Source organism: Camelina sativa, chromosome 12, assembly GCF_030686135.1.
Source record: "Camelina sativa cultivar CO46 ecotype springtype chromosome 12, ASM3068613v1".
NCBI lineage: Eukaryota > Viridiplantae > Streptophyta > Magnoliopsida > Brassicales > Brassicaceae > Camelina > Camelina sativa.
In genome coordinates this window covers 30,345,923-30,368,761 of record NC_141891.1, presented here as the reverse complement: position 1 = coordinate 30,368,761, position 22,839 = coordinate 30,345,923, and the positions used below count along the sequence as shown (strand labels likewise).

Here is a 22,839-nt window from a genome sequence, read left to right as displayed (position 1 = left end):
TTGAGGGACAGAGAGAGTACGTGTTACCTTTTTAATATAAAAAATATAAAGCTGGATGGGATTTAGTGTCGGTTTGCCAACAAAATTCAATTGCTGAACCAAAATGATATGGAGATGGAGCTGATGAGGTGAATGAAGTACGTAGGAAATGAGCAATTATTGTCTATATATTTGCATCATTGCATGCATTTCGCAATTTTCGACACCCAATATTACGGCTATATATAGACAAATGTGTATTTTATATATATTTAGATTTAATTATCAAGCGAGATATTACTTTCATCGTAGATCTACATCTAGTCCATGGAGGAACAATATTGCGCCTATACCAAGGCTCGGTTGTAAATTAGAAACTTTCATTTAGATATGGGTGGTCTTCAAAGACTTTTTGGTGTGTATATATATTTGTCAATTAGAAACTGATACTTGAACATCTAAACTACAGTGAGTGAAGTGATTTGAGATACAGTGACTTGCTCCGTAAGAAACAGTAGGAGTAAAGCTTTGAGTGAAGTGATTTGAGATTTAGCTAGGTACACAACTTTTTCCCTTCAATATACAAACTATAAAAGAAAAGAAAAAAAAAAGAAAAAAAAAAACTCAATTGTCTAAAGTCTCAGGTTTGTTCAACCAATCAAGCTCACTCTTTGGGAGCACTTTCACTTCCTGCACTTTCTCCAGAATCACATTGATTCTCCACAACACAGCTTTACTCTCCTCGCTCATGCCTTTGATTGCATAGAGCCTCCAAACCATACCCTTAACGAATCTGTAGTCATTACTAGTGTAACAGTCAAACTGTCTCTCCACAATTCGTTCCATATCTATGAAAGCTCTCCTCACAAGCTCAACTTCCATTCCTCTTTCCACAAGCTCTCTCACTGAATCTATCATCTTATATGCAATCACCTTCAAGTGTTTAGCGTGACTTGACACCTCTATCAAGTGAACTGCTGCACAGAAGGCACCTGTAAACGCCAAGACCCAGCATTTGTTATCTTCCAACAACAACTCTCTTGGTGGGTTTAGGTTACTGTGAATCTCTGGAAGAAGACTATTAATTGCATGAATCGCAAACTCTTTATCATCGATCCTCATTGTTAAACACTGGAAGATATAAACCGTCTGCCTGAACAACCTTTTGCATTCTGTAGCAATGTAGTCCCATATACCGAACCAGTTGTCGTTTTGGTAAGTAGACAACTCATGTAACACATGGAACACAACCTGGCTGAGAATCTTGAATGTGCTCTCGGGAATTCTTACTTCTGCAAGGCAAGAAATGAGTAACGGCTGAAGCTCTCTGATATCTGAAACGCTTATTTCCTCTGTCCCGGAAGTGTGATCACAAAGCAACTCGTAGAGTCTTGAGCAAGCTATCTCTCTCAACCTGTTATCAGTCTCAGATGCGATCAGTCTCATGACTTCCACTGCAGATAAAACCTCCAAATGGTTATACACTTCTTCACAGTCAGAGTCTACTCCATCACGAGATGGACTGAGTCTGAAAGCTGGATTGTACACAAACTTGTCAAGTTTTGTAACCATCTGATATATCTCCTTGGCGAATTCCTTAGTATCTGTTCCAGTCTCTGAGATCCTGAAAGCAAACTCTGCCACAAACCTGCATTGATCACTATTCCATTTAAACCTGCTCGCGTCTTTGGCCAAGAACTTCTCGAGAGATTGAAGCCCTCTTTGGAGAAACTCTTCTTCCATCCCACTCAACACAACCTCATAAGCAGATTTCAAAACAATGTGAAGTATATCTCTTGTCAGATCAAATCTCATTTCAGAATGCATAAGCTGAATCCCCATTTTAACAGCAGATTTCAAAGCCAAAACCCATTCTTCAACTCCATCTTCAACAGGATGAAGCAAAACCTTGTAGACTTCATCAAGAAACCTCTGTAAAAAACGGTGAACGAATCCACCGTAGAGTGATGATGGTAACTTGATGAAGACGTTAAAAGCCCAAATCGGATCTTGATGAGCAAGTATGTGTAATATACAATCACTCATCTCTTCCCACACCCCAACTTTACCAGCTACCAAAGAAACGATGACTCTTACGATCTCTGAGTCAGATCTTTTAGGGTTTTGAATTGTCAAGCAAGAAATCAGAAGAGGTTTGATCTCATGGAGAGAGACGAGAGAGAGCTCGAACCGATGAGCTTTCACAGTTTCAGCAAGAAGATCGATGGATCGGAGTCTGACGAAGTCATCGGGGTAGAATCTATAGATCTTGAGAAGCTTTAGGGTTAAGCAATTTGGGAAAACAGAGACGCAGAAGTCGTACAGAGCTCGAGCTGATTTGTATTCGTTGGATTCTTGAGGCTTGTTATAGAGTTGTTCGACGAGCGCCGCTAAGGCTTCGTGGCTTGGAGTCGCAAGGATAGCCCTCGAAAGAATAGTTCTCCCTTCCATAAGAGTCGAAGATTCCCTCATTGCACTTTCTCGGGAAACGGATTCTGATATTTTTGTTTTCTTCCGAGAAAAATTTGGGTTGAAGAAGACTTTGTAAACTGTGTGCGGTTATTTTATTTGATCCGAAACTGAATATAAACCGGACTTAACCGGAATTTAGGTGAAATCATTCGGTTTTTTAATTAACTCCAAAAATATCCAAATCATGCATACTCAACCGAACGTAAAATCAAACCTTACTTATTTGGAACAGTATTTAATTGATAACTATAGTATGTATTGTGCTTAAAGTGTTTTGGCCTTTACAACTCTGAAAGAAGATATATAAAAGACACATTACCCAAATCAGTGAGAAACTTCTAACAAAAGCAATCATCTGATATCATGATTGTTTCATCAACAAGATCCTGACATTGTAAATTTAATGTTTTTCTTCTTTCGTCTTTGTCAAATTAGTAAAAAAGAGCTGCAAATATGACGATATTAGCGTCGATGAACTCTATGAGACTAACCCTCTCATCAAATCCGATGTTTTAGACTCTTCGCATTGATTTGTGTAAAAAATAAAGTTGTCAAAGCATAAAGGTACTCATATAATCATATTTTGTAACCACGATGTGTGGACAACAGTATTATGCTTCCTACAATTTCCCACCTCGTTTTCTCACCACTACAACATGTCACATTGTCTCCGTTTTGAAAATAGTTTATTAGAATCTTTGAAAATAGTGTATCTCCTTTCTTTGTTTTCCTTCTAGGATCACCTAGAAGATATTCTTGTCTTATAAACGAAAGGATAAAATATGTACCTCAAGAGGATAAGAAATAAAATAATTTAGATATATTTTTCGTTTTTCAATTAATTTTAGATCGATATACTTAAATTCGCGTTAAACATCCCAGATGTAATATTTCTTATACGAGAAATTTCTATAATTTCGTGAACAAAAAAGATGAAAACTAAAATACCGTCAATAGAACATTTCCACAATCCTTTTCAGACGGAATATACTAAAATCTCATTTTGATTACTGTTCTTCAAATTCAAATATGTTCTTATTTTTAATACGTCAATATTTGATTTTTTTTTTCTTATTTTGTTTGATTCAGATCTAATCTTTATTTCTTCATATATTAAAAAAAAAGGATAAAACTTTACAAAACGATAAAAATTGACATCAGTTCTCAAATCAAATTTATCATTTGGGTTGTATTAGATAATTTGGGTTATTTTAGATCAATTCACATAAATCTAATTAAACTTCTCTATATTTAGATGTCTACACTATGCTATCACACCATAAGTGTGGCTATAGTAGTACATACACTTGTTACACATTCCTAGTAAAATCCTTCTCAATTAAAAACAAATAGATAATTTCATAATTCTATATAGTTGAGAGGACAAAGACCTAAAATTACAATATATGGCACTTGACTCGGTCTTTTTAAAACCGATTTTATACGAGATACAGTCTTATTTTGTCTATTGTTATTTTAAATTCAAATATTTTGTTATTTTCAATGCAATTGTAAATTATAATCCAGTTATTGACTTTTCTGGTTCGATCCGAATCCAACTTTCGTTTTAAGAATATAGAGAAAGCGTAATTTATACAACTGTGTTAAAACTGAGTTTAATTCTCAAATCATATTTTCTGATTCTGTTCGTTTTGGATCGATTTACTTAAATCCGCGTTAAACATCCTGAATATAATCTTTCTTACACGAGAAATTTCTAGAATTCCTTGAACACAGAAGATTGGAAAACTAAAATAACGTCAATAGAACATGTCCACGATCCTTTTTAAACGAAATTTACTAGAATCTCATTTTGATTATTGTTTTTCAAATTCAAATACGTTCTTATTTTTAATACGTCAATATTCGATTTTTTTCTTCTTAATTTGTTTGATTCGAATCTAATCTTCGTTTTTTTTTATATAAAAAAGATAAAACTTTACAAAAACTATAAAAATTGACATCAATTTTCAAATCAATTTTATCATTTGGGTTGTATTAGATAATTTGGGTTATTTTAGATCAATTTACATAAATCAAATTAAACTTCAGCTTCTCTATATCTAGAGGTCTACACTATGCTATCACACCATATAGTACTAGACTACTAGTACACTTTGATGAGGTCATAAAGATTCCTATCCCAAAGTTTTTGGTCAATTCTGTTAAAAAGTACATAATAAGAGGGTCATATTAAAAACCTCTTAAGTGCATAAGTTAAATATAAAAGTTAAGCCGCAATGGAAAAAAAAATCTGAAACGCAACTTTGGTGGTATTGTGAATTCTAGCGTTTTCTCTCATCGCATCTTCTTCTATTTCTTCATCTTTGACCCCAAAACTTTGCAAATCTGCTTCAGGTGTGTTGCTTTGTTGCTCTTCACGTCGTATTTGAATACGATTCCTGATATGATTGATTGACTGATTACAGATTTCGACATTGTCTTTTAGGTTTAATTAACTTTTGATGTTGTCAATCCCGTTGGAATCAGGTTGCGTTTCGAATCGATTTTTTTTTTTTGAGAGGGTTTTGAGTTTTGTGAGGTTTCTAGGGTTTTTTTTTTTTTTTTGTGATGAATCTAGGATTCGATTTCGCTATTTACTCTTGGATTCTGTTGGATTTTTCTACATTTTTTGGGTTTTTTCTAAACCACACACATTGTAGCAATATTAAGCTTTGTTTCTATATACTTCTGAGATTTCTGAAGATTGTTGATTAATGTGTAGAGTTGATTTCCCAGTGACGCATGATTGAGAGCTGTTTCTGTTTCGCTAATGTTGACTGATCTTGTTCTGTTTAACTCTGTAGCTTGGAAGCTTTCTGGGAAGTTCTATGTTTGAAGTTCATAGCACCAACAGCTTCTTAGTGTAGGGGATGTTTTGTTAACTCTGGTAAGTTGTGTTTTGACTCCTAAGCTTTTTCAGTTTTCGTTTTTGTTTACTTATTATCTACTCAAGCCGCTGAATCAAGTAACTTGTGAAACATGGGTTTTATTGTGGATATGCTTCAGAGCTGTTGGTTCTTTTTCCTTGGGTTTGTGGATTTGTGATTAGACTTCATTGGTTGGTCTAGTAGCCTAGGCTTTAGTTTAGTGTCTCTGGTTTGCTTGGTTGTTTTATATGTTAATTTGTATGTGTTAGTGGGACTCACCATTGGTAAAAGATCTTTGATAGCTAGGCTGCATGTGTGTAGACGATGATCGCAGTAAACCATTGACATGTATGTGTATAAAGTTATATTAAATGGTACTAAACTAATATCTCTTAATTTTGCAAAGACTACTTTCACTACAAAAGGTGTCTCTGGTTTGCTTGGTTTTCTTACATGTTAATTTGTATGTGTTAGTGGAAATTACAATTGGTATCAGATCTTTGATAGTTAGGCTGTATGTGTGTTGTAGTGAACCATTGACATGTTAAATTACATGGTACTAAACTAGTATCTGTGATGCGTTTTTACTTGAACCCCACATATGTTAACACCTCTATATTTACCTTTTTTGCCAGAAAAGTTGCCCTCCTTGTAAGCAAAACATATAGCCTAGGCATTGGCAAATCGCTCAGTTCTTGGAGAATTTCTTCGGAATTTAGAAACTTGTTCACTACAAACATTGAATGATAAGGATACACGACAGGCATGGAGTGCAACAAGGACGAGGCGGCAAGGGCAAAAGATATTGCAGAGATGAAGTTCAAAATGAAAGACATTGCTGGGGCAAAGAAGTTTGCTTTGAAAGCTCAGAGTCTGTATCCAGAGATAGAAGGTATTTCTCAGATGTTAGCAACTTTGGATGTGTATATCGCTGCAGATAACAAAGTAAAAGAGGATGTAGACTGGTACGGAATACTCAATGCAAGTCCGCACGATAATTATGAAACGTTGAAGACAAAGTACAGGAAGCTTGCTCTAATGATTCACCCCGATAAAAACAATTCTGTTGGAGCTGAAGGAGCATTCAAGCATGTTTCTGAAGCTTGGAAATTCTTGTCAGACAAGGATCAGAGAGCAGCTTATGATCGTAGGAGAAGTTTGCACTCAGTTTATCAGAAGGTCTCAGTTTCAGCTTCTAATAATGGTTTCTGCAATTTTGCAAAGACTACTTTCACTACAAATGCGAGGACGCCGGCCCAGAAGAGCAATCCGCCAGCCCAGAAGAGCAATCCGCCAACCCAGAAGAAAAATCCGCAAAAGCCAGTTGGTGATACACAGAAAACAGGACGGACTGATCATCAGACAACAAAACCGAGCTCATTTACTGCATCTGGGTCATCAGACCAATCAAAGCCAGATACTTTTTGGACAGTCTGCAGGAGATGCATGATGCAGTACGAGTATCTAAGAGTTTATGTCAACTGTAGCCTTCGGTGTCCTAATTGTCTACAATCGTATTTGGCAGTAGAAGTCCCTAAACCAGGTATATCAAGCCGTTGGAGTAGTTTCAGCCGTCTAAAGCGAAACCTGGATCCAAAGTCAGCTGCAAACCACAATACTACTTCAGGTTCGTTTAATAACTCCAAGTGGACTTTTTCAAGAACCAGCAATGCAGCTCATGCTGCAAGTTTGGTTCAACAGGCTTATGAGAAGGTAAAGAAAGAACGCGAGCAAGCGAAAGCAACTGCGAGAAGAGAAAAGAAGAATGCCAAAAGGAAGAGCACAACTGATTCTTCTGCTTCGGGTAGTTCGGTTAAAAAGAGGAAAGTGCGTGGAGAAACTGATATCTGTTGCTCTAGTGGAAGAAAGGTCACTTACTATGTGACTAGTGAAACCGGAAACAACATGGGGAAGTTAGAACATGGAACGAAAGAGAGAGAGGAGAAGTTGCCTCCTAGAAGAACCCAGAGAAAGACTGGCAAGGTGGATGTAACAAGAGAAGTAAAGCCCTGTTAGCATTCTGACTTGGTTGAGGGAGGTTTGATTATGCAGGCATAATTGTGTGATTGATGGATTCTCCACTCTCCAGGCTATATAACCAGTCAGTAGGATGTATTTTGTAAGTTGGTGTCATTCGTTAATCTTTTGGTTCTAACATTGTAGAGAGGGATGATGAGTCTTTTTGGGCAGAGGTCACAAACTGCTTTCCAGAAATTTTATAACAGACTCAGTGTTGTGTCAATTGGTGTGTTGTAGCAACGATGACCCTTAAGCAAATGCTCTGTTTCGGTGCTCAAAAAGATTGCTACGCTTTCTCCAATAACGAGTTGCTTCGAGGAATCAGACGTGTTCATTCATGTCTAGCACAAATAAATCAACTAAGATGCGGACCGACTGCAAACTCGTTCTGCATCTGGTTAACCAAGACAGGTCTCACACCTTCATTCGCCCGCCTGCACTGCCTCCATGACCTCCACAAAGAACAAGACGTATCAAATGCTCAAGTTTCTCTGAACTCATCCCACCGACTGAATGAAGACGAGCCTACTACCCGAGGCTTAGCGAAATGCTCAAGTCTACAACTTTGTTCGTTTTAATTGACTGTCGTTTTGAATTGTCGTACAAAACTCATCTTTTTTCACACCAATCAAATTCTTTCATCAATATACATCAATACAAAACTACGGACTACACTAGATAGAAGTTCTTTTGTGAAGATTAGGGATTAAAAAAAAAAAAAAACTTCAAAGATTGTAAATATTTTAATATTCGGGTAACATGTGAAAATACGTGATAATATGAGGTCATATTTGAAAGTTTCCCAATTAAATGTGGAAGCCGCTGATATCTGAAAACTCAGACACACGAGAGAGAATACAAGATCGCCGTTTCTAGGGCTCTTTTGGTGTCCTCTTCCTCTCGAGCTTGAATCCTGTAATCGCCAGCACAGTTCGCAAAATTTCAGGTTTATCTCTTCTATTTATTTCGATTTTCGTAAGCTTCTCGATAATTAAGTTCGTTTTGCTTTTACGATTGTTTTTAAAACCGATTGATACACAGATTCGACTTGTTCCTTATCCTGATCGATTTGATTTTGCTTCTTCCTTAAGAAATTGATATCAAATTCCACTTTTTATTATCTGGGGTTGACGAAATTGAACTCCTTTACGGTTTAATTTCGAGGTTGACGTAGTTATTGCTTCGGCGATTTCTAGGGTTTCGTATGAAATCTAGGTTTTTTAATTCGGTGATTATTAGTTTGTTTTTGTTGGGTTTTCAGGATTTGTTCTTGTTTTTGTATGTATGGGTACAAATTGTATTTCCTAATGTGTTGAGAGAATTTCTGTTTCAGGTTGTTTTGGCTCGTAGGCTTTTTTTTTGCATCTCTCAGTATTTTTCCGTAAAACATGGCGGAGATACAGACAAATGGAAGGGCATACGAGTCACTATTGGAAAAGGTTCTTTCGATGAACATTCTTTCTTCTGACTATTTCAAAGAGCTCTATGGTTTAAAGACTTATCATGAGGTAATTGATGAAATCTACAACCAAGTTAATCATGTGGAGCCGTGGATGGGTGGGAATTGCCGTGGTCCTTCAACAGCATATTGTCTTCTTTACAAATTCTTTACCATGAAACTGACAGTGAAGCAGATGCATGGGCTGTTGAAGCACACAGATTCGCCTTATATTAGAGCGGTAGGTGAATCTCTTAACCATATATATATATATATATATTTTTGCATTATTGAACTAGTAGAGCATATGTGAGGTGGAATTTATATGGATACATGATAAAGTATGAGCTAGCGTGATGCTATAACCTTTTCTTTTTTGGTTTTCTCTGTAGAATCTAGATATATGTCTTTCCATCTTCTGGCTTCTTTTTGATTTTCAGTAACATCTAGAAATCTAACATTGTGTGCTGTTTGTTCCAATACCTGTTCATCCTGTTACTTTTTACCAGCCGAGTTATATTCTTAATTCCTCTTAGTCAATTTTAACCCGGAAAAGGTAGGTGTTTCTCATAGAGCCTTTTACAGTCAGGTAATAGCATTCTTTACCTCTGGGTTCCATCTGAAACTATTCTTCTCTCATCCCGTATTGAAGGTATGAGCGTACACATAATTGTTCTCGTGTTTTCATAACAGATTTTCACATCTACAAACAAAGTTGGGATGTCATTCTCTCTTAGAGTTGCTGAGAGTTCCCACCAAAATAAATAAGACCTTTCTTTGCTAGCAGTATCTGCAAATCAAGGTTTGAGGTGTTCTATTTTAGCTACTCTGTCTCTCTAGGATCACCTCTCTGCCTATCTAACAGTAGATAAACTAGCGAATGTGACTAATAATTTGTCTATGATACTACTCTTAGTTGGGCACTGATGTTCCTGATAACGTTTTAGCATCTACAGGAAGTATTTTCTTTTTAGTGAGATAGTGCTTACATTCTTCCTTGGGTTACTTGAAATTATGCTTGTCTTGCATTTTATGGCGATGTTTTTTCAACTTCTTACCTACTTCATTTGCTTTGCGGTTTCCATGTTATAACTTGGTCTGATCTGTTTTTCCATGTTCATTGCTTTTGATCTGACCGCAGAGATTTTAATGTGCAGGTTGGATTCCTTTATTTAAGATATGTTGCAGATGCAAAGACGTTGTGGACATGGTATGAACCATACATTAAAGATGATGAGGTAAGCATTTTTAATTATGTATGTTCTGAAAGTACCATACAATGATAGCATTATTTACAATATCCAGTTCTCACGAAACACCATACGCAATTGCCTATTCATGCATCTGGGTGCATTAAAGCTGCTGTGTCAGTCTAGCATCACTATAGCTCTTGTTCGTAACTTAGTATTCTTACTTAGATAATCAGACAACAAAGTTTGGAACCATAGAGTAGAGTATGTCACTGACCTAATAGGTACAATTATAGGGGATTTGAATTCGTACTTTTTGGGTGGACTGTCATGGAGATCCATGGGTCTTTTTAAGGATTTGTGGGGGAAATGTGGCCTACTGCGTAGCTAATTTGTGTCGTGGGTTCATGTTGTTATCATAAAACACACTCGATTTGTTTGAACATGGCTCTGCATTGGTATACAAGTTTAACGTGAATACTTATATATTTTGCCTTCAGGAGTTTTCACCAGGATCAAATGGACGGATGACGACAATGGGTGTTTATATACGTGATTTGCTACTTGGACTGGTAAGTCACAAGCTGTTATAATACAAACTCAAATTTTCATGTCTTCTATGAATTGATCCATGGAAAAAGTGTTTCTGGCTGGGGTAGACTTGGATGCATCCTGGGTTGCTCATGGGTCTTAAAATGAATAGTTTTTATACTGAGAATTTGAAGTTTATATTGAGACAATACCTTTGATTCGTCGGTGAGAGGCTGTGTGACGATTTATAAATTCTTGGTACTTTATTGGTTTTGCTGTGCTGTTAGTTTTCTTGTCAGGAAAGTATAAGCACTCTTTTAGTGACATAGCTGCTTGTTTAAATTGTTCTTACTTACCATTTGATAATGGTCTTTGATATCTAAGGTCTGGTAGTGTGAACATTTCATTAGATTGGTATACCCTGCTACTTTTCGTTAAGATGATCCTAAGCTATGTTTTTCGTTTGGTAATTATCTGCTATAAGAATTTACTTCATTTTAGCATTAAAGTGAAGTCTTGATTTAAACATACGAAATAGGGTTGTGTACCAGTGAATATGTATTCAATATTTGTTTTAGTATATTATCCATTAGCATGACCGTAAAAGGTGTTTTATTAGTAGTCATTTATATATGCACATTTTTGAGCAATTTGATACTTTAATGTCTCCCTGATGTCACTTCCTGAATCTGACTTGCTGTTGTTGGTTTTCTTGCAGTACTACTTTGATACATTGTTTCCTCGTATACCTGTTCCTGTCATGCGCCAGATTGTATCAAATCTTGAGAAGATGAATCTGCCAACTAAACCTTCTGGGTCAACCGGAGACATGAGTCGTGGCTCTGACGACACTGCTCGTCGTCCTCCATCAGTAAAAGCATCTCTCTCTGTTTCATTTGGTCAACGTGCACCTCATCGTGCTTCCACCAGAGGCTCTTCTCCTGTTCGTCGTCCTCCACCGTCTGGTTATGATAGAAATGGAGGCGATGAACCACAGGCTCGGTCCCCACGTAGGAGCCAGAGCCGAGACTATTATTCTGACAGAGACTCAGATAGACAGCGGGATAGAGAGAGGGAGAAAGACCGCGAAAGGGACGGAGAGAGAGACAGGGAGAGGGAGAGAGACAGATACAGAGAAAGGGAGAGGGATTATGGTGATGATAGGAGATCGAGGCGAGACTATGATAGTAGGGGTAGACGCAGAGATTATGATGATGATGATAGAAGCAGACATGACCGGAGAAGCCGGAGCAGAAGCCGAAGTAGGAGCAGGAGTGTGCAAATTGAGCGTGAACCAACTCCAAGAAGAGATAGTAGCAACAAGGAGAAAGCTGTGACTGTAAACAGCAATCTTGCAAAGCTAAAAGATTTATACGGAGACGCAAGTAGTCAGAAAGGGGATGAAGGATTTGGAACAAGGAGAGATTCAAGTTCAGAAGAAGTGATTAAGCTTGGTGGTTCCTCTTGGAGGTGAAAAAGAACAAAAAAAAACTAAAACTGTGGATTTTAAATGCTTCTATTCTGTAGGATGATGCATGCTGTATTACTGTACTGTTTTGATTTCCAGCAAACTATTTGTTATATGCCTGAAATTACAGTTTTAGAATTGGTCTTTATCATCAATGTCTTTAGACTTGTGCTGTCTTTTTGAGTTTCTTACATATTATGTGTTTCCCTTGGAATAATTGAATCAGTAATTGTCAACAAGATAAAATTGATTAACCAAATCAACTTCTCATTCAACATTTAAATCCCATAGATGGAAAGGCTCCATGGTTTGATAAGTTGTTTGTCAAAATAATGCTCTGGAAATTGCAGGGCAATATGAAGAAAGTTGATGGAGGAAGTTGCAGGAGAGATGAAGTTTCTTGGGTGGTCAGGAGATATGTGGGCTAAATGGAAATCATCGTTTGCATGTTCAAAGTGCTCAGAGTATTGAAAAGCCCAAAGCCACATTTCTAGTACTGATGAAGACGCACGTGTTGCTCACGTGGATCTCTCGCCCGTTCTGTTTTTTTTTTTCTGGTTGAGTTTCAGACCACAGTTTTGTTCAATTTTTAAAGGTATTTGTCTTTTTTTTTTTTTTTTTTTCCATTGATTTGATTTTGATGTTTTCCATTTTTGGGTTTTCTCAGGAACACTGAAAATGGCTTCTCTTCATCTCCTTCGACCTCTACACAGCCTCTCTTCTTCAAAGCTCTTCTTTTCTCAGCCAAGTTTTCATTTTTCGTCATCCTTTAAACCTAGTAACTCGAAAAGTCACAATCTTTCGAAATCATTGACTCTCCGATTCGCTCTTACGGAATCAGATTCTATTGATCAGCCTCTAGAAACAGAAACAAGTTCGAAATCCCTTCTTCTACAACTCTCTGTAAGTGAAACTGGTTTTAAAAATTCAGATATGAGTTTTTTTTTTTTTGCTTAATGGGTTATGAAGTGTGTCTTTGTGTGTGTGTTGTTGCAGAAGTGTTTTGATCTTCCATCAGATTACTTCCAGCAGTTACCAAAGGACCTTCGTCTCGATGTAAGTAAGCTCTCAGTGCTTAAAAAAAACTCGATTTTGTGATTTTAGCAACATGTTCTTATGTGGTGAGTTTTGTTTTTTTCTTTTGCAGTTAAATGATGCTGCTTTTGATCTCTCCAATGGACCCATCATCGATGAGGTTAGTTCCTCTTTCTCCACATAAACTTCTTAGTGCTAAGTAATCACTTCCATTGACCAACTCTGTAGCCTCAATTCTTGTGACCTTACTATTCCATCTCTGTGATCTCTTATGTGACATTCATGGAATTGAACTACTTGTGTATGATCCTTCTTTTGTTGCAGCCTCAGAGCCCCATCCCTAAACCACAATATTTTGCAATTTTATATTTCTACATCTGTGACAGCCTAATAGCATTCTATGTTTCATTTTCATCTGTATTGTAGCATAATCTGTTTTCTTCCTTATTCATCTTTCATATAAATAAGAATTTTGGAGGGAATGTCGTCATGTATGTGTTTATGCTTTACTTGTTCTACTAGAAACTAAAGATATATATTTGCAGAGGAAGAAATGGCCACTCCATTCTTCTGATATCTTAATCTACAGACATAATTATGTATAACTTTAGCCACTAGGAGACTAGGTACCTAAATCATAACACTGATGTACACCTTTAGACAGTTAATGATCATTTACTTGCATTGAAACATCATAGTCTTAGCTTTATTGTTCTAGTCCAGCATAGGTCATTGTTATTTTCTTCCCGCTGATACCTTCCTACACGCCTTTGTTGATGTTCAGCTAAACTTTTCAAATCCCACCCTCACCATTCGTCAGACTTGAAATAGTGTTTGCCTATTGGAATCCCTTCCACAGGATTAGTGTTGTTTCCTTAAATGGGGTTTTCTTTATTCTTCATATACTATTCAGTATTCACTGTGCATCTTAAGGTACCTACCTTGGATCTTTACTTCTATCATCGCTTTTTATCTTAAGCAACTTTTTAAAGCATGTGTGTCTTCTTCCATTCTGCCTCATATCACTTGTCAGTTGACTAATATCTCTTTTGACTTAGATTCCTAGTCTTCTCTTCCTATTCGAGAACTTGTTTATCTTCTTTGCCATTGGCGCTATGCCCTTTGGAATTGATTAAAGACGATGAGAGGATCTTGAGTCTTTGTAGTGTTTAATACACGCCTGTAGTGTGGTCAAGAGCTTGGGGAGACATTACTTATAATTGCAACTTCTCAAATCTATTTGTAGTGTGGTCAAGAGCTTGGGGAGACATTACTGAATCTGTCCCGTGCTTGGGAACAAGCTGACGCATCAACTTGTCGTAGTTTAGTGGAGAAACTTCCCGAACTGGAAATTTCATTAACAGATGGTAACAAATCAGGTAACAAGAAGTACACCCCTAGTATCTAGCTACACATCTTTCTAGATCTACTCTTGTAATCATTACTCATTTTAACTTCTTTTTTGTTCAGCCTTTGGGAGACGTCTTATATCTGCAGGTAAAAGGTTCCAGGGGATGGGACAATATGGTCAAGGTGAATTACAGAAGGTACTTGAATCTCAAATGTAGGTGTGGTTTCTTCTACTGATTGTTTGATTTTGTATATTGGGTGAACATGTAAATGTAAGTGACATCTAAATAGAAACTGTTTGCATACTTTAATCAAATGTTAGTCAGACCACCTGTATACTTGTTAGACTTAACTGCCAAAACCCACAATTCTAAAATCAATTGTTCGTCTATGTAATCATTCATGCCCTTGGTACTTGTCTACATAACTAACATCTCTGAGAACTCGCAGATTGCTAAAGCGATGATTTCAACTGGAAAAGTCCTATCTGCAAATACATCATCTGTTCCAGTCAATAATGAAACCAACTCAGGAACAAAGATATTTAAGGTAAATAATAGATTTTTCCCCTTGTACGTCAGCTGAAGTTATTTTGCAGATGATAATTTTTTTTGTTTAAAACTGCAGTTTGGGGACCTTCAGGTTGCTGTGACTCCACAGAAAGCATACACTGGAGCTGCCATTGCATTCATCTATGGGTATGTGTAGAAAGCTTGTTAATTCTTTTCAAGAAACTGTGTATCACACTCTGTAACAACATTGAAAAAAAAACACCTCATCTCGGTTGAAACAGGATACTTTCATGGAAAATCAGTCAGGGGATCCAAAACATACCAGAGAACTCATTACAGTATGCAAATGACAATGCACTGGTGATCGGAAAGGTTGGTGGATCAAACGTTCTAACCCTATACTTTGATTCTCATCATATAGTGGAAGTAGAGGATTTGTTATATAACATTTTGGCATGTTGTTGTTCTTCTGGGCAGTCTTTGAGAGGGTCTCTTCTAGCTCTGTTTTATGCCTCAACAGTCTTGTCAGGCTTCACAACAGCTGGGCTTATCCTACTCGCTAAGCAACTTTCATCAGAGAACGAGTGAATCCCTTGATGATTAGACGCTTCCGTTTCAGACAGCTTATACAAAACCTTTGTAAGAATCATAATCTTTTCGAGGTGGTCTCTAATACACACACACTCATGTTCAGGGTTAAATATTGTATCTACTATGGGAAACTTTTCTACTTTTTTTCCTGCCTACTTTTGCGTTAATCTGTGGAATGGGTTGAGTGTATATAATATATCTTGTAGAGAAAATGAAATATTTGTTAATGAAGTTTGTGATACCTACATGCAAAAGGTTAATTTCTCTCCGCATATATATGGCATCTCACTTCCAGAATTTATGGAGGTTAGGCTTTTGTTTAGGCTTTGTTGAAAGAATAGGTGAATGTATGTTTACTTCCAAGTCTCGGAATATGAAATACGAATGATCAATTAACCTATATAATTCATAAAATTAATCGTCTAATCCATATATTTTGTTACTCAACAATCCGCATGCAATAATGCATATATCAAAACAATAAAATAAAGTATTGTGTTATAACATGCGCAACTTGAGTTATACAACTTTATAGACAATAGACGAACTTTATTTTATTGTTTTGATATATGCATTGTTGCATGCGGATTGTTGAGTAACAAAATATATGGATTAGAACAAATGTGCAATGCCTTTCTTTCGAAGGGGGCTCCTAACTCTGCTAGGGGCGCAAAAATTGTATGTGATATTGTTTGTTCTTCGAGAGAGAGTGGTGGTCTTGGATTGAAAAGGTTAGCAGACTAGAACAAGGTTCTGGCTCTTAAGCTTATCTGGTTACTATTCTCTGCAGCTGGTTCTCTTTGGGTTTCGTGGGTGAGACAACACTTAATTGGGAATCAAAATTTCTGGGAGTTAAATCCTACCTCCCCAGGCAGCTGGATTTGGAAAAAGCTGTGCAAGCTTCGTTCTCTAGTCAGACCCTGACGAAGAAGAAGAAGATCATCGAAACAACAATGATTCTGAAGTAGAAGAAAAAGAAGATCATCTTCGAGATGATGATGATGATAGAGCAATCTCTCTCATATATGATTGTTCACCTCAAACAGTTAAGTTCTTAACACTTCTTGTTGATAACTTTTTGTTTAGCCATGTTCTTTATTTTCTTTTGTAATCATTTTTAAGGGGATTTTATTAAAGTCAGATCATTTTAATTGAGGTTTTCTTTCCATAAAAGAGTGAGTTAATGTATAATGTAATGTTAAGTATTTTTTTTTTTTTTTGTGACAAAAAAATGTATTTATAAGTACTTGTATTTAGTTTTGATAAGTTGAGTTGATTCAAGTAAAACCTAACATATGAATCTTATCTGGCATTATTTGTTCAATATGAAAGCTCAAACTCAATACCAAACAAAAGAAAAGAAATACTAATTCTGAAACTGGAATATCTTTCAATGTATATATAATATATTTGTAATAGAATAAAAATAATAAATCAACCAAACTCGAATTATATATTAGCCCCATATATACCCTTCATTCCAATATAATTGTATCGTTTTAACATATGATTACCGCTCATTTTCTTTTATCAAATGAAATAGTCTATTATAATTTTACCAATCTTTTTTAAGTAAACCAAATATCTCAGAACGATATATATATGAATCTAAAATTAATATGGAGAGAATATTAAATTTTCCTAAATGCAAGTATTTGGATTGATATGTTCTGAATCATATCCTGTACGTGCATAGTACGTGTGTAATATGGCTCCACGTTTAATTCTTTCTGTTAGAGTACCAAAGGGGAAAGTTCCATCTTTCAAATGAAAAGAAAAGAAACCATGACGTTTGCATCAATACGTAATATCATATGAATTGTGGTTATCGATGATCAATCTGAAGTACTTGAAAGACCACGACACATCATATGAAGACTTTTCCCCTGTGAATTAGCTTTAATTTGGATCCCTTGACGAAAGTGATAGGAAAAGGAATTAGCTTTGAAAGATCACGTCATATGGTCTTGTAGTCGAAAACTTTTGGAACAGTTTGTCTTAGGTCCATTCATATAGGTGTTTTTGGTTCTGGGTTTGAGGGTGAAATTGTGCTATTATGTGTAATTTTGGTTTTGTTTTTGTTGGTAACGTTTATGTTTGTTAAGTTGGTCAGTTGTGTTACACAACTTGTGTATTTGTTTTTTTTTAATAGTAAAATAGTGTCCAAGTTATTAAGTTCAATCACGTAACACTCTATGCAATGGAAACATAAGATTCAAGCCGGGTTCAATCGAAACATACACATACTAAATCAAAACACACACATACAAATCATAGACAACACTGAAAGTTCAATTAATGGTGTAATTTAGGATAAACATACAAAGTTAACATTAACTTATCATGCAAAATAACTCAATTATCGAGAAGCAAAATTTAAGATGGTATCAGCCAAAAAAAATGGTCAAAAGACAACCAACCAAAACGTAAGAGATATATACACCAGACAAATCTTATGAACGTTACAACTATAATGCTCTATAAGTATATTAGTACTCTAACACAAAGCTATATACAAAAAACAAATACCAAAAAAATTGTTTATGAACAAAAATAACAGTGAAATCCAATGTCCACTGACAAACAATCAACTATAATGCTCTATAATTATAAGTTTAACTCAATCGGCTACTTTGCATAATGCCTAGTAACAAACATAAAATTGGATTAATAAAACATGTTAGAGTATGACCAAATCTAAAAACACATTTAGTTTATCTAAATAACAGAGAAGATCAGTTATAACACACTACAATGGGAATGACAAAATTGTCTGCTGATTTCTTGATTTTAACATTAAGTCATCAATCATAGAACTGTTATAGAAACATAAAGGTATGGTAAGGAATTCCAGAAATATCTATTGCACTTCGTAAATAAAAACACACATGATTCAATAGACCAAATGATAGACACAAATACACCATAGCAGGGATATTTTCAATCAATGTATTGTAATAAAAAAAAAGCAAATCGACTGATACAGTTTCTAGAATAACACAATAATCATATCATTATTGGTGCACAATTCGAAAATCAAAAGTGGAGATAGACAAAAAATGCAAGATATATTGAAAGGTTCTATATATAGTCGTACTGCCTCAACACATGAAATCTTTAGTTTAGCAATTAATGATATGTCTCTTAGAAACATTTCAAAAGAGACATGTATACTCTGTACTTTGCCTAGTAACAAACATAAGAGTATAAGACTGTCCTCATTGGTATTTGTAAGGAGTTTCTTAGAATTGTCCTTAGACCAAAATAATAATAAAATAAGTAATATTTTTCAACAAATCAAAGAGACGTTTCTAATATAAGGAATGTTGGAAACGTTTCTTACCTGATACCTTCCTTTATATTATTAAAAAATAACTTAAGAAACAAAACCAATGAGGATAGTCTAAGAATGGATTTTTTACATAAACCTTTGTACTAAAGTAGAGATTTAAGAACTTCTAAGTCTAAAAACTATTATAGCAAACTACGAAACAAAATATTAGATACCCTAAACAACATAGACGAACAAAGCATATGTTTCACATGCCTACAATGAGATGATAAACGTGAACTAATTTCTGATTTTGTCATCAATCATAGAAGGTGTTATTCAAACAAACAAACCAAACACAAATCAAAAGAGACATGTATATGCTGTCCTATGCCTAGTATCAAACATAAGAGTATAAGACTGGATTGTTTACATAAACCTTTGTACTAAAGTAGAGAGTTAAGAACTTGGAAGTCTAAAAACTATTATAGCAATCTAGAACCGGAAATGAAATATTGGATATAGAATACATTTAGAAAGTGTTACTGAAAGAAAAGAAAATTTATGCATTCCACATTCTACTGTTTCAACATATTTCCAAGCTCCATCAATACACTGTTACCATCACAGAAATATTCTCATTCATTTTGTAGTAAAGACTCAAGGTAAGTGATACAATTTATAGAATCTAACACATTAATCATCGGTTAATAATGCAGAATACCAAAATATCAATCACTAAGAGTTTCACAAACAGAAAGGCATTCAAGATTCATAGAAACTATTATTATCATTTGCAGGAGTCTCATGTACGTTGAAATAAATATATCTACTACAAGGAAACATCCATTTCAAAAAATGAGAAACCTTATGTTACATAGTAGCACCAAAACATAGATAACTGGTAATTAATACACAGTTGAATGTCAAGAATATCCAAGTCTAACAGCTATTATAGAAATAATAGACATAGAATACATTAAGTCGACCTAAAAAACAGAGAAAGAACAAGGCAAGTATTCCACACGCCTACAAAATGAATTAATTTCTGATTTTGACATGAATCATAGAAAGTGTTAGTCAAACAAACAAACCAATAACATTCTAGTGATTCAATTGATTTACATGCTGCATCAATTATGTAAGACTAAGAGCAGACCTACTACCATAACAGAGATCATTTCAATCATCAATCATTGTATAGTAAAGACTAAGCCAACATGTAAATTTATAGAATCTTAACACACTAATTCATCTGTTAATAATGCCAATATGTCAATCACCAAGAGTTTAGACTTTAAAACATAACGCAAACGTAGACATTCAAGATTCAAGGAAATTACTACAATCATCTACATGAGTCTCATGAACGTCAAAATACCATACCTATAAGCAACTACAAAATGCATCCATTTCTGATGAAGTTAAAAGTCACAAGGCTAGGAAAGATGAGAAATATAACTGATTTTATAAAAAAAAAAAGAAAGATAAACAAAGAGACAAGCTCTCCCTTCAAGGATCGAAAACCCTTGTCCAATCCTAACAAAATAATTTTTTTGTCTAACTAACCTGTCTTCTCTAAAACCTAAGCTCTTTATTTAAAGAGAAACCTAATATAGAAACGGAAACAAATCATATGACTTTATCAAGTCTAATTAAGATAGTACTTAGTATAAATAAATAACGATCTCTATCAGTTTCATAAAATAAAAAAATCTTATATTACATAGAAGCACCAAAACATAGATTATATTAGTATCGAAAAGGGTTTTTAGAGCATAAGGTCAAACAAAGACACCCAAGATTCAAGCAAACTACTACCATCATTTGCAAGAGTCTTATCTACGTTCAAAACTACAATAGACTACAAGAGCATTTCCATTTATAAAATGATAAATTCTATGATACATAAGTACCAAAACAGAGACACAATAAGTTAACAATGAGTTTCTACAATCCGACAGACTACAATAAGTACCCATATGAGAAATTCTATGTTACATAAGTACCGAAAGAAAGACACAATAAGCTAACAATGGATATGACAACAATAAGTTGTCAAGACAACTATTCAAAGATACATCTTTAATTAGAATGGTGTTTTAGATATACATATCTAATATTTTATGTTACGTAGATATATAAGTTAACTTAAACATGTAATTTCCACAGGTGATAATAACAATTAATCACAGACAAGTTGAGAAAAGTCTATACCTGATTATGAACACGTTTTTCAAGCATACCTGAACAAATCGAAATTAGTATTTACTTCACGTCTCTGTTTCATACTTGTGATTTTCATAAAATAATCAACTAATTACAAAAAAAATTTAAAAATACATACCTGTTAAAGAAGTCTGCTACACTTGTAATCTCCTCAGAGTTTGTCCATTTGAAGGCCTTCAGAACCACATACCTGAGGAAATCATAATTAGTTAGTATCCATTGAACATAAGTGCCCCTTTACTTACCTTGTTTTTTGAAGCTATTTAAATGGCACTCTGCTTAAACACTCTTTAATTGGTTTGCCAAATATCTTTGTCTTATAACTTCTTTAAATCGTGTGTCTGTCAGTAATATGTTCAGTCTTTGTCTTTAAGACTTTGCTCTTTTCTCATGTATTTTTTCTAAGCCATAGGTTGTTTCCATCCAAAGCCGTGGGTACCAGAGCTCTTTTGTGTTACTCAGTCTTTGTCTTAAGACTTTGCTCTTTTGTCTTGTAATTTTACTAAGCCATAGGTTGTTTCCATCCAAAGCCGTGGGTACTAGAGCTATTTTGTGTTATTCAGTCTTTGTCTTAAGACTTTGCTCTTTTGTCTTGTAGTTTTTCTAAGCCATAGGTTCTTTCCATCCAAAGCCGTGGGTACCAGAGCTCCTTTTTGTTAATTAGTCTTTGTCTTAAGACTTTGCTCTTTTGTCTTATAATTTTTCTAAGCCATAGGTTGTTTCCATCCAAAGCCGTGGGTACCAGAACTCTTTTGTGTTATTCAGTCTTTATCTTAAGACTTTGCTCTTTTGTCTTATAATTTCACTAAGCCAAAGGTTCTATCCATCCAAAGCCGTGGGTACCAAACTCTTAGAGCTCTTTTGTGTTATTCAGTTTTTGTCTTAAGACTTTGCTCTTTTGTCTTATAATTTTTCTAAGCCAAAGGTTCCTTCCATCCAAAGCCGTGGGTACCAAAGCTCTTTTATTTCTCTTTGTCTTAAGACTTTGCTCTTTTGTCTTATAATTTTGAGCTGAGCTTTTGTGTTATTTAGTCTTTGTACTTTGCTCTTTGTCTTGTAATTTCACTAAGCCAAAGGTTCTTTCCATCCAAAGCCGTGGGTACCAAACTCTTAGAGCTCTTTTGTGTTATTTAGTCTTTGTCTCAAGACTTTGCTCTTTTGTCTTATAATTTTTATAATTTTTCTAAGCCAAAGGTTCCTTCCATCCAAAGCCGTGGGTACCAAAGCTCTTTTATTTCTCTTTGTCTTAATACTTTGCTCTTTTGTCTTATAATTTTGAGCTTTTGTGTTATTTAGTCTTTGTACTTTGCTCTTTGTCTTGTAATTTTTCTAAGCCATAGGTTATTTCCATCCAAAGCCGTGGGTACCAAACTCTTAGAGCTCTTTTCAGTCTTTGTCTTAAGACTTTTAACCCGTAGGTCATTCCAATTCCAACTCTTAGAGCTCTTATGTCTTGTAATTTCTCTAAGCCATAAGTTATTTCCATTTAAAGCCGTGGGTACCAAACTCTTAGATGTCTTAAGACTTTAAACCCGTAGGTCATTCCGATTCCAACTCTTAGAGCTGTTTTGTGTTATTGAGTCTTTGTCTTAAGACTTTTACCCGTAGGTCATTCCCATCGAAATCTCTTTTCCAACTCCCAACATGCATGCACTACCCAGCCAGTTCAATTCACAGTTTGCAAGGGACAATGTCCCCAAAAAGAATCTGACAGAACACAATTAGACTAGTGTCTGTCAATGAATCTTCTTGGGTTTTGAAAGAAAAACAAAAAACAAAAACAAAAACCAAACTGTTCACAATATATCCCAAGATTAAGAATCTGCAGGACGATTAAAAAGGTTTTGAAATCCTATTGAAACAAACTCATCGAAAAGAACTTGT

The 22,839-nt window shown here is 35.2% G+C and overlaps 4 protein-coding genes and 1 long non-coding RNA gene across 10 annotated transcripts; 3 read left to right on the top strand and 2 right to left on the bottom strand.

Moving 5' to 3' along the window:
* Nucleotides 1-480: 480 nt before the first annotated feature.
* Nucleotides 481-2,472, bottom strand: LOC104733847 (uncharacterized). The gene has a single exon (XM_010453388.3). The coding sequence runs from the start codon at nt 2,449-2,451 to the stop codon at nt 604-606; it is 1,848 nt and encodes a 615-aa protein (XP_010451690.3). The 5' UTR covers nt 2,452-2,472; the 3' UTR covers nt 481-603.
* Nucleotides 2,473-4,657: 2,185 nt separating this feature from the next.
* LOC104732628 (uncharacterized) lies at nt 4,658-7,621 on the top strand. 2 transcript variants are annotated; one of them, XM_010452191.3, is made up of 4 exons: nt 4,684-4,809; nt 4,901-4,941; nt 5,259-5,341; nt 5,957-7,621. In XM_010452191.3, the coding sequence occupies exon 4, from the start codon at nt 6,087-6,089 to the stop codon at nt 7,335-7,337; it is 1,251 nt and encodes a 416-aa protein (XP_010450493.2). In that variant the 5' UTR covers nt 4,684-4,809; nt 4,901-4,941; nt 5,259-5,341; nt 5,957-6,086; the 3' UTR covers nt 7,338-7,621. The 2 variants fall into 2 exon arrangements, with proteins under 2 accessions (XP_010450492.2, XP_010450493.2); XM_010452190.3 differs by lacking the exon at nt 4,901-4,941 and having other exon boundaries at nt 4,658-4,809.
* A 411-nt stretch (nt 7,622-8,032) lies between these two features.
* LOC104732626 (pre-mRNA splicing factor SR-like 1) lies at nt 8,033-12,134 on the top strand. Of its 4 annotated transcripts, XM_087478194.1 has the most exons (6): nt 8,154-8,286; nt 8,674-8,779; nt 8,874-9,019; nt 9,936-10,016; nt 10,469-10,540; nt 11,218-12,134. In XM_087478194.1, exons 3-6 carry the CDS (start codon nt 8,894-8,896, stop codon nt 11,971-11,973), a joined length of 1,035 nt encoding a protein of 344 aa, XP_087334320.1. In that variant the 5' UTR covers nt 8,154-8,286; nt 8,674-8,779; nt 8,874-8,893; the 3' UTR covers nt 11,974-12,134. The 4 variants fall into 4 exon arrangements, with proteins under 4 accessions (XP_010450490.2, XP_087334320.1, XP_019089366.2 ...); XM_010452188.3 differs by having other exon boundaries at nt 8,033-8,286; nt 8,674-9,019; XM_019233821.2 differs by lacking the exons at nt 8,154-8,286; nt 8,674-8,779; nt 8,874-9,019 and adding an exon at nt 9,472-9,580.
* A 180-nt stretch (nt 12,135-12,314) lies between these two features.
* Nucleotides 12,315-15,709, top strand: LOC104732625 (uncharacterized). Of its 2 annotated transcripts, XM_087478195.1 has the most exons (10): nt 12,315-12,562; nt 12,635-12,870; nt 12,964-13,023; nt 13,115-13,162; nt 14,249-14,381; nt 14,473-14,549; nt 14,803-14,901; nt 14,980-15,050; nt 15,146-15,236; nt 15,342-15,709. In XM_087478195.1, exons 2-10 carry the CDS (start codon nt 12,646-12,648, stop codon nt 15,450-15,452), a joined length of 915 nt encoding a protein of 304 aa, XP_087334321.1. In that variant the 5' UTR covers nt 12,315-12,562; nt 12,635-12,645; the 3' UTR covers nt 15,453-15,709. The 2 variants fall into 2 exon arrangements, 1 of the variants encoding a protein (XP_087334321.1); XR_015574393.1 differs by lacking the exon at nt 12,315-12,562 and having other exon boundaries at nt 12,572-12,870; nt 14,473-14,566.
* A 260-nt stretch (nt 15,710-15,969) lies between these two features.
* On the bottom strand, nt 15,970-22,700 carry LOC147931121 (uncharacterized). The gene is made up of 4 exons (XR_015574395.1): nt 22,558-22,700; nt 21,074-21,145; nt 20,944-20,972; nt 15,970-16,375 (listed from the first exon to the last, which is right to left on the bottom strand). It is a non-coding gene; the product is annotated as an uncharacterized LOC147931121 (long non-coding RNA).
* Between the last annotated feature and the right edge of the window lie 139 nt (nt 22,701-22,839).

Coding starts and splice junctions, on each gene's coding strand:
- LOC104733847 (XM_010453388.3), bottom strand. CDS start 2,451: ATGAGGGAATCTTCGACTCTTATGGAAGGGAGAACTATTCTTTCGAGG.
- LOC104732628 (XM_010452190.3), top strand. CDS start 6,087: ATGGAGTGCAACAAGGACGAGGCGGCAAGGGCAAAAGATATTGCAGAG.
- LOC104732626 (XM_010452188.3), top strand. CDS start 8,729: ATGGCGGAGATACAGACAAATGGAAGGGCATACGAGTCACTATTGGAA. Junction 9,020..9,935: donor ATTCGCCTTATATTAGAGCG/GTAGGTGAATCT, acceptor TTTAATGTGCAG/GTTGGATTCCTTTATTTAAG. Junction 10,541..11,217: donor GTGATTTGCTACTTGGACTG/GTAAGTCACAAG, acceptor GTTTTCTTGCAG/TACTACTTTGATACATTGTT.
- LOC104732625 (XM_087478195.1), top strand. CDS start 12,646: ATGGCTTCTCTTCATCTCCTTCGACCTCTACACAGCCTCTCTTCTTCA. Junction 12,871..12,963: donor CCCTTCTTCTACAACTCTCT/GTAAGTGAAACT, acceptor GTGTTGTTGCAG/AAGTGTTTTGATCTTCCATC. Junction 15,237..15,341: donor ATGCACTGGTGATCGGAAAG/GTTGGTGGATCA, acceptor TCTTCTGGGCAG/TCTTTGAGAGGGTCTCTTCT.